The sequence below is a fragment of the Penaeus vannamei genome, chromosome 3 (genome assembly GCF_042767895.1).
Source record: "Penaeus vannamei isolate JL-2024 chromosome 3, ASM4276789v1, whole genome shotgun sequence".
Taxonomy (NCBI): Eukaryota; Metazoa; Arthropoda; class Malacostraca; order Decapoda; family Penaeidae; genus Penaeus; species Penaeus vannamei.
Window position 1 is genome coordinate 5,313,885 of NC_091551.1, and position 10,000 is coordinate 5,323,884.

Below are 10,000 nucleotides of genomic sequence, written 5' to 3' on the forward strand. Positions count from 1 at the left end.
TGAGTCACGGATTATTTTAGATAACATCGCTTTTTAGAAATATTCAATGTTCAAAATATTGGAACAACGCAATTAGTCGATGGCTAAGCGTGGGGTTTCCAGTTTGGTATAATATTTACATTTCCTTGCATGAGAAGAATCAATCATATCGAGACATATGTTGTTTGTTGAGAACTGGTTAATGATCTTTGCATGGGTAGAAATCAGTTGAACATTTATAAATTTGTTTAAATAGTATAAAAATGGCAATGTTGATCATTTACTAGTCAACGACCTGTTAAGCAAGAAACTATCTTAGGGAGTGTTATCAATAAATCATTGTAATTACCGTGAACACTGAATAAGTTTTGAATATTGCAAATAATTGGGAGAAGTTGCAAATAATTTGAAAATACTGCGAACACGACAGAGTGTAAGATAGGTCCTTGGGGAACACCAAATGTGACTGCTTGCTTAGATATTACAGTTTCGCGAATCCTGACAGATTGAGGTCTCGTTGCCCCCCCCAAAAAAAAAATAAAAAAAAAAAAATAAAAAAATAAATAAATAAATACAATAAATAAAGAAATAAAAAGAATAAATACATAAATAAAGAAAGAAATAAAAAAGGAATAAATACGTGAATAAATTAATAAATAAAAAATAAATTGAGCCAATGCCATAATGATTATCCATTTCGTCTGTATTCTCTGATTTCAAAATTTATATTGGCATTCCAGCGCGATAGGATGAAAGTGGTAGCTGGATGCCTTATGAATAATAAATATCATACAATTCTGTCTACATTTTCTTCAGTGAATCACGCTGCATTATGGCATCCTTTCGCAAAGCATAAATTTCATTGATTTATCTTCAGATTTATTACTTCATCTTTTGTTTGATGAGATATAAAAAATAAACATTGTTCATGTGTTTTGCTTTAGCTTGTCACCATGTAGAAGGGAATGTTTGTTCATGACTCTGTTTTCCTACTCTTGCAATAATGTCTTTGGAATATTGCAATGCTACCTGCAGAATTTATGCAGTCTGTGCAATGGTTTAGCTAGGTTCTAATGCTGCAATCATTTTACATGTTTTGGCAGATTCGTGTTTCCGTTCAGGGGTTTCGTTTTGAAATTGGAGAGAAAGAGGGAGGGAGGGAGAGATAGAGAGAGTTAGGGAGAGATAGAGAGAGTTAGGGAGAGATAGAGAGAGAGAGTTAGGGAGAGATAGAGAGAAAGAGCGAGGGAGAGAGAGAGGGAGAGAAGGGGAGAGAGAGAGGGGAGAGAGGAGAGAGGGGAGAGAGAGAGAATGAGAAGGAGAAAACAGAAAGGAGAGAGAGTAAAAAAAAAAGAAGAGAAAGAGAGAGAGAAGACAGAGACAGACTAAGACGGAAAACAAACTCTCCAACAAAACCATCTCAACTAATTACACATTGCCGCTGCAACAAACAAACCTTTTCAAAATATGCAATAAGCTCGTTGCTATTCTGCAAGAGCACGCTGCAGGGCGCTCTCCGCTTTGCATAATTTAGAATGCGGACAAGTTTCTCATGTGAGCTTGGAATGTTAACAGCAATATTGATGATAATACTCACTATGATAACGTTTGCAATGATGATTATAATAATTGGAATGTTAACAGCAATATTGATGCTAATACTCACTATGATAACGTTTGCAATGATGATTATAATAATTGGAATGTTAACAGCAATATTGATGCTAATACTCACTATGATTACGTTTGCAATGATGATTATAATAATTGGAATGTTAATAGCAATATTGATGGTAATACTATGATAACGTTTGCAATGATGATTATAATAATTGGAATGTTATCAGCAATATTGATGATAATACTAACTATGATAACGTTTGTAATGATAATTATAATAATAATGATAACGATAAGAACAGGAGCAGAAGCATTGGTAATAACGATAATGTTGATTAATATGATACTTATAATGATGATGGTATATTGATAGAGAAAATCAAAGACAAAGATGAAGTGATAGACAGATTCAGAGAGAACGGAAACAAGAGAGAAAGAGAGAGAGAGGGAGGGAGGGAGGGAGGGAGGGAGAGGGAGAGAGAGGGAGAGGAGAGAGAGAGAGAGAGAGAGAGAGAGAGAGAGAGAGAGAGAGAGAGAGAGAGAGAGAGAGAGAGAGAGAGAGAGAGAGAGAGAGAGAGAGAGAGAGAGAGAGAGAGAGAGAGAGAGAGAGAGGAAGGGACTGAACGCTAAAAAAAACAACACCAAAGGTAATGTAAATTCTCAGATCCTATCAAAATAATTTCTATGAGTAAAATGTATTTCATTCTAATAAGATTTATTCCTTGACGAAACTCCCTATCGACGCTATGTTAGTTAATCTTCACTGATATAATAAAATTCCCAACAAAAAAGTAAAGGAAAAGAGAGGAAAGAATGAGCGTGTGTGTGTGTGTGTGTGTGTGTGTGTGTGTGTGTGTGTGTGTGTGTGTGTGTGTGTGTGTGAGTGTGAGTGTGTGTGTGTGTGTGTGTGTGTGTGTGTGTGTGTGTGTGTGTGTGTGTGTGTGCGTGTGTGCGTGTGTGTGTGCGTGTGTGTGTGTGTGTGTGTGCGTGTGTGTGTGCCTGTGTGTGTGTGTGTTGTGTGTGTGTGCGTATATATATATATATATATATACATATATATATATATATATATATATATATATATATATATATATATATATATATATATATATATATATATATATATATATATATATATGTATGTATGTATGTATGTATGTATGTATGTATGTATGTATGTATGTATGTATGTATGTATGTATGTATATAAACATATATATATATATATATATATATATATATATATATATATATATATATATATATATATATATATATATATATATATATATATATATATATATATATATATATATATATATATATATATATATATATATATATATATATATATATATATATATATATATATATATATTCACACTACGTAGCATCAATGAAAGGAGTTTGTTGAAAGCACATTGATATCAAATTTCCTTTTTTTCCTAATTCCTACCAACACTGAACACTTCCTGCCTTTTATGTTCAGTAACTGCAAGCCCGTATCTAGTTCCCGTGCAACGAGACGTACCAAGAAAATCAACTCTGCAATTGCACGGAAATGAAGAGACACGTGCCACATTGCAGCTGTTTCCTTTCCTTGCAGACAATGACGTCTAGATTGATAATCAGCGGGAGACCAGTTCCGGGGAAATATTACGTGTGTGAGAATGTATTTGTTTGTTTGTGTGTGTGTGTGTGTGTTTGTTTGTTTGGGTGTTTTTTTGTGTATTTGCTTGTGTGTTTGTTTGTTTGTTAGTGTGTGTATGTGTGTGTTTGTCTGTGTGTCTGTGTGTGTGTCTGTCTGTGTGTGTGTGTGTGTTCGTTTGTGAGTTTGTTTGTGTGTGTGTGTTTGAGTAACAAACGACACATTCTGAAAAGAATAGAAAACGAGAAAGGAGAGCAGAATGAAAAGAGAGAAAAAAAATAAAAAATATAGGTAAGAAGATAGAGAGAGAGAGAGAGAGAGAGAGAGAGAGAGAGAGAGAAATATATAAAACCAAAGGAAGCAAAACGAAAATAAAGAAATAAAAAAACAGGCGAGCAAGCAACACACACACACACACACACACTAAACACATATACAACACCCTACCCCCTCAACCCCAACCCCACTCCAACAACCCTACAACCCAAACCCCCCAACCTCCCCCCAACCCCCTAACCCCTTCCCCACCCTCCTCCCCCTCAAAAAAAAAAAAAAAAAAAAAACATCTGTAAAAAAAATAAAAATAAAATAAATAATAAATAAATAAATAAACACAAAAAATCCTTCAACTTACCCACAACCCTCATGTTGACAATATAACTCAGCACCGGTTTGGTCGACACTTGGCACTCGTAGCGGCCCTGGTCTGCCGGCGTGACACTTCGTATCCGCAATACCCACTCCAGGTTTGGCTCGTTGAACACCACAGACACGCGCTGGTCGGTGCTGTACTTGTATTTGTCTACGGTGAGGATGTGGAGGTCGTCGAGGCGGATCCAGGATACCTTTGTGAGTGAGGAGAGAGAATGAGAGAGAGAGAATGAGAGAGAGAATGAGAGAGAGAATGGGAGAGAGAATGGGAGAGAGAATGAGAGAGAGAATGAGAGAGAGAGGGTGGGAGATTAGTTTGGGGTTTTTGGAGGTGGAGGGAGGGAAGAGGGGGAGGTGAGGTGAGGGTGAGGGGAAGGTGAGGGGAGGCGGAGGTGAGGGAGGGAGGAGAGAGGGTGGGAGGTGAGGCGGAGGGGAAGGGGAGGGGGGGGGTGGGGGGGAGGGAGAGGGGGAGGGGGAAGGTGAGGGGAGAGAGATGGGAGGTGAGTGGGGGAGGGAGGGAGGGAGGTTAGAGAGGAGAGAGAGGGAAGAGAGAGGGAGGGAGGAGGGTGAGAGAGGGGAGGGAGGGGGAGAGTGGGAGAAAGGAAAGGAGTAGGATGGGGCACATGACAATACAATACTTCTAGATCAAAATACATAGACATTAATACATCTAAAAAAAATTTGCCTCTAAGACATACAGACAAATAAATATATAAAGAAAAAAATGGCAGGTAGCATAAAAGGGGATAAAAAAAGACAATAAAAAAAAACAAAAGATAACCACAATAAAGAAAAAAAATCGCAATAAAGATATATCCAGAATTAAGAACAGAATGGCAGGTAACATAAAAGGCGATAACAAAGACAATCATAAAAACAAAAGATAACCACAATAAAGAAAAAAAAATAAATAAAATAACCACAATAAAAAAATAATAATAATAAACATCACTTCGCCGACAGCCACGTGTTTGAGAAGAAAAAACCCGCAACAAACAATACAACAACAAGAAAACATAAAACAAAACAGAAACTAAAACGTGCAAAGTCTCGGAAGGGAAAGCCCAAGGAATCCCGAGGAATTAATGTTGATTTGGTTCTGACAGCAAAGATAACGAAGTAATCTGAGATTCCTTGAAATCCGGGAGAATATGAGTGACAGATAATCTCAGCGCCGGTTCCTTGGCGCGAGAAAATGGAGGCTGTGGGCGGTTAGCATACGGGCGCGTTATGTGTGGATATTCATGTTGGTGGTTGCCGTTTGTGTGTGTGTGTTCAGCTACTTGTAATGTGGAGGGGTGTACGTATACAGACGCTCGCAGACAAACGCACACGAACGCACAGACACACTCTCTCTCTCTCTCTCTCTCTCTCTCTCTCTCTCTCTCTCTCTCTCTCTCTCTCTCTCTCTCTCTCTCTCTCTCTCTCTCTCTCTCTCAGACACATACACTCACGCACACACACAAACCAACACTCTCTCTCTCTCTCTCTCTCTCTCTCTCTCTCTCACACACACACACACACACACACACACACACAAACAAACAACACACACACACGCATATATACGTCTGTGTGTTTGCGCAGGTAGGTGTATATGTACACACCACCACACCTATCAACATGAATATTCACACACACAAACAAATATCTAAATACACACAATCCGTTTTCAAAAAGTGAAATAAATAAAAAAGCGAAATGAATAAATAAACTGATAAATCTATATTCGCTCATATAAACACATAATTATCAAAATGCACAAAATATCCCTTTCAGCACTTTAGCAAATCAGAGATATATTTACATGCGTGTGTGTGTGTGTGTGTGTGTGTGTGTGTGTGTGTGTGTGTGTGTGTGTGTGTGTGTGTGTGTGTGTGTGTGTGTGTGTGTATGTGTGTGTGTGTGTGTAAGTGTGTGTATGTGTGCGTGCGTGCGTGCGTGTGTGTATATATGCGTGTGTGTATGTGTGTGTATATGTGAGTGTGTGTGTGTGTATGTGTGTGTGTGTGTGTGTGCGTCTGAAAGTGTACATACATGATTATCTCTCCTCCCTATATTTGGGTCAGTATGCTGTCTAAACATAGATTCCACAAACCATGGGAGTCGATACAGTATTTGGAAATTCATTTAAAAGGGATTAAAGTTATTAATGAGTGTGAAGCTATTGTGTTTTCAATGAGGATTTAGTATTCACCATCTCTGAATGTTATTGAATGTGGAATGTTGGGGGTAAAAAAACAATAACAACAGAATGTGTCTTTTTGTTGTTGTTGTTTTTCCTCAGGCATACCCTTTGATTAATTAGATTTCATTATTAATCGTGTTTTTTTGTTTTTCTTTTTTTTTAGTAGGAATGTGTTGTTGTTTTTTGTTCATTACGTATTTCTGATTAACGATAAATAAGGGTACTTTAATGTTAAGGAAAGAGATGGTCTAACACGCAAATGAATGTAAACATACGTATGCGAACACAAATAGTAATAAAAAGATATATAAGCGCGAAGATAAACAATCATCAATATATACACGCACACATGGACAAACAAACACTCACGAATACACATGCACACACACACACACACACACACACACACACACACACACACACACACACACACACACACACACACACACACACACGCACACACATCCACACACACAGCACACAAACACTACAAACAAAACACATAATCCAAATCACAACAAAAACACTACAATAACTAAAAAAAAGAAAGAAAAAAAAATAAACACGCCAAAAACAAAAAATAATAATAATCTAAAAAATACAAATTAGATATAAAACAAAAAATAAATACCAGAACAACAACCATGAGCCAAAACCATTGCTACAACAACCAAAAAACAAGAGAAAGTCGAACCCCAACTCACCGACTTATCATTAATATTGAAGACCCTGCAGGACAGGATCGCCATCTTGCCCGCCTGTATGGTCACATTCCTCGGTAGCGTCTTGTCGAAACTCGGTCCTGGAGGAGGACCTATCGCCGCTGCGTCCATGGGAGGGTTCGACGCACCGCCCTCGTCAGGAGAGCCCACTGGATACACGCCCACACGCCCGCCGTTCTCCTCGTCGGCCCGGAAGGCAAACCCTCTCTCGACCATTTGTCTGCCTCCGAAGCGCCGGCTGTCGGGGTAGCTGACGGGGTGGTGGTGCTGCTGCTGGTGTTGCCGGGGCTGTTTCTGCTGGTGGTGGTGTTGTTGGTGGTGTGGTTGCTGCGCGTGGTGTTGTTTGGGCTGTTTCTGTTGGTGATGGTGTTGTTGTTGTAGTTGTTTCAGTTGCTGTGATTGGTGGTGTTGATTGTGATGATTGCTGTGATGATTGTAATTGTGGTGATGATGGTTTTCGCGATGGTGGTGATTCTGGTGCTGGTGGTGTTGATGGTGCTGCTGCTGTCTGGCCGCCTCGTCGTTCGATCTCCGACGCAGTAATTTTGGCGAAAGATTATGATGACCTGTTGAAAGGGAGAAGGCGAGACGTCATTCAAAAGAGTCTCCCCTAAAAAAAAATCTCGAGTTCGTTTTCTCTTTCTATTCCAATCCCATTTTCTTTCTCTCCCTCCTGTAATCTACTCTTTCGTTACAACTTTTTAGGAAGAGGTTAACGAAAGAATCTTAATACGAGATCAAAGGTTAGAGGAGATCTGCCCCTTATATGTACACATGATTTAGACGATTCTCTGTGTTTGAGGACTTCCGCGTCAGGACATAGATATAGAATATACACTGAAGTTACGTCCGATCTCAGGAAAAAAAAATCTGGCAACTCTACCGAACATTTGAATAGTCCGATTCGTCAACTCACTTATTTTACTCTAATCACCAGACTCTTATTACTACTCTGTATAATTTTCTACTACGCTAATATTTTGTTTTAATATTTGTATCATTTTTTCCCTTGAAATTGGTTGCCTTGAACACCACATCAATATTTTTTTCCGTCAAAAGTGACTTGGCAGCGAATCGGAGGACTCCAAAACCCAGTCCGAGTTGCCAGCTATTCCTTTTCCGTAAATTGGACGGAGTATAATTACATAAACCGAACGTTAAGGAGGATGATCTGATTTTAATATCGAATGAGCTCTAATCACCGTGAACAAAGCAAGTAATTACTTTAAATATTTGATGTCCCTTCATGTCATTATAGATCAAAGACTCCCATTTGCTTCTCATTTCATGCAGTGTGGACAAGACTGGAATCCCGGAACAGGGTGGATGCTCAAGCAAAGAAAGAATTGGACACACAACTTCTCTCTAACATACTCGTAGCTTCCTCTTTCTCCCTTCCTCCTTCTCTTTGTCTTTATTGTGCTCTCTCAACCTACTCTCTCCTCCTCTGTTCTCTCTCTCTCTCCCTTTGTTTCTGTTCGTCATATTTTTTTTATCTTCTTCCTTTTCATCTTTATTTTTTTTCTCTGGTTCTAATCCTACCTCTTGCCTTTTGTTCTTCCCTCTCATCTTTTATCTGTCCTTTCCCTTGTGTCCCTCCTCTGTTCTCTTTCCTACCATTTATATACATCCCCCCTCTCTCTCTATTCTTATCCTTCCCTGTCTTTTAACCCACCCTTTCGTATCACCTCCTTTCTATATTTATATTTTTATTATCTTCCGTCTTCTCTTTATATCCCCATCCTATTTCTCTCTCTCTCTCTCTCTCTCTCTCTCTCTCTCTCTCTCTCTCTCTCTCTCTCTCTCTCTCTCTCTCTCTCTCTCTCTCTCTCTCTCTCTCTCCCTCTCTCCCTCTCTCCCTCTCTCCCTCTCTCCCTCTCCCTCCCCCCCCTCTCCTCTCTCTCCTTCTCACCCCCCCTCTCTTTTCCACTCCTACACCCCCCACCCCCACCCCCACCCCCAACCCCCACCCCCACCCCACTCCCTCCACCTAACTCACCTGAGAACTTGACCTCCACTTTGTGACTGGGTGCGGCGGAGTCCGGAAGATCTAAAAGGTCCTCTTGAAGGCGAGTGTGGTGGACCTTCCCTTCCGCTACGCCTGCGGGAGGAGGAAAAAGGGGACAGGGGGGTTAGTGGGCGTGTAGGGGTGGGCGCTTCCATGCGTGTGTGTGCTTTGTGTATCTGGTTTATGTTGTGTGTGTGAGTGTTGATGTGTGTGTGTGTATGAGTGAGTGTTAATGTGTGCGTGTGTGTGTGTGTTAATGTGTGTGTGTGTGTGTGAGTGTTAATGTGTGTGTGTGTGTGTGAGCGTATGAGTGTTGATGTGTGTTTATGTGTGTGTGAGTATCTGTATGAATGTTAATGTGTGTGTGTGTGTATGAGTGTTAATGTGTGTTTATGTGTGTGTGAATATCTGTATGAGTGTTAATGTGTGTGTGTGAGTATCTGTATGAGTGTTAATGTGTTTTTATGTGTGTGAGTATCTGTATGAGTGTTAATGTGTGTGTGTGAGAGTATCTGTGTGAGTGTTAATGTGTGTGTGTGTGTGTGTGTGTATGTATGAGTGTTAATGTGTGTTTATGTGTGTGTGTGAGTATCTGTATGAGTGTTAATGTGTGCGTGTGCATGAGCGTATGAGTGTTGATGTGTGTTTATGTGTGTGTGAGTATTTGGATGAGTGTTAATGTGTGTGTGTGTGTGTGTGTGAGTATTTGTATGAGTGTTAATGTGTGTGTGTGTGTGAAAAGGTGCAGGGGATTAGCGTTTTTACATGTGTGCTTCCATACGTATATGCGTTCTTGTATCTGGTTTATGTAGATGTACGCGTGTACGTGTGTGTGTGAGTGTGTGTGTATGTGTGTGTGTGTGTGTGTGTGTATATGTGTATGTGTGTGTGTGTGTGTGTGCGTGCGTGTGGGTGTGCGTGCGTATGAAAGTGCATATTTCATAAATCGATTCCGTTTGCTGTATGACTGCCCTGACAAATTATATATGCAATCTCCATTAGAATAGGATATTTTTCAGCATGGAAATCCTTCACTCGGGAAGCAATTATATTGAAAATGAAATAGCTAATCATAAATATGAAATATCTGAGTCGAAGATCTAACGGATTTTAATGGAAAAAGCAGATTCGGACGTTTAAAAATTCAAATCAAAGTCCATTTTTCCGGCAGAGCTAACCGACCA

The 10,000-nt window shown here is 39.6% G+C and overlaps 1 protein-coding gene across 2 annotated transcripts in view; it reads right to left on the reverse strand.

Moving 5' to 3' along the window:
• LOC113827568 (uncharacterized) overlaps positions 1-10,000 on the reverse strand; it is a 129,243-nt gene that overhangs the window by 23,106 nt on the left and 96,137 nt on the right. For both annotated transcript variants that reach the window (XM_070140409.1, XM_070140400.1), the window contains exons 2-4: positions 8,808-8,909; positions 6,791-7,374; positions 3,882-4,092 (exon numbers count right to left, since the gene is read on the reverse strand). In XM_070140409.1, the coding sequence (XP_069996510.1) occupies positions 3,882-4,092; positions 6,791-7,374; positions 8,808-8,909 (897 nt within the window). The remainder of the gene's footprint in view (positions 1-3,881; positions 4,093-6,790; positions 7,375-8,807; positions 8,910-10,000) is intronic.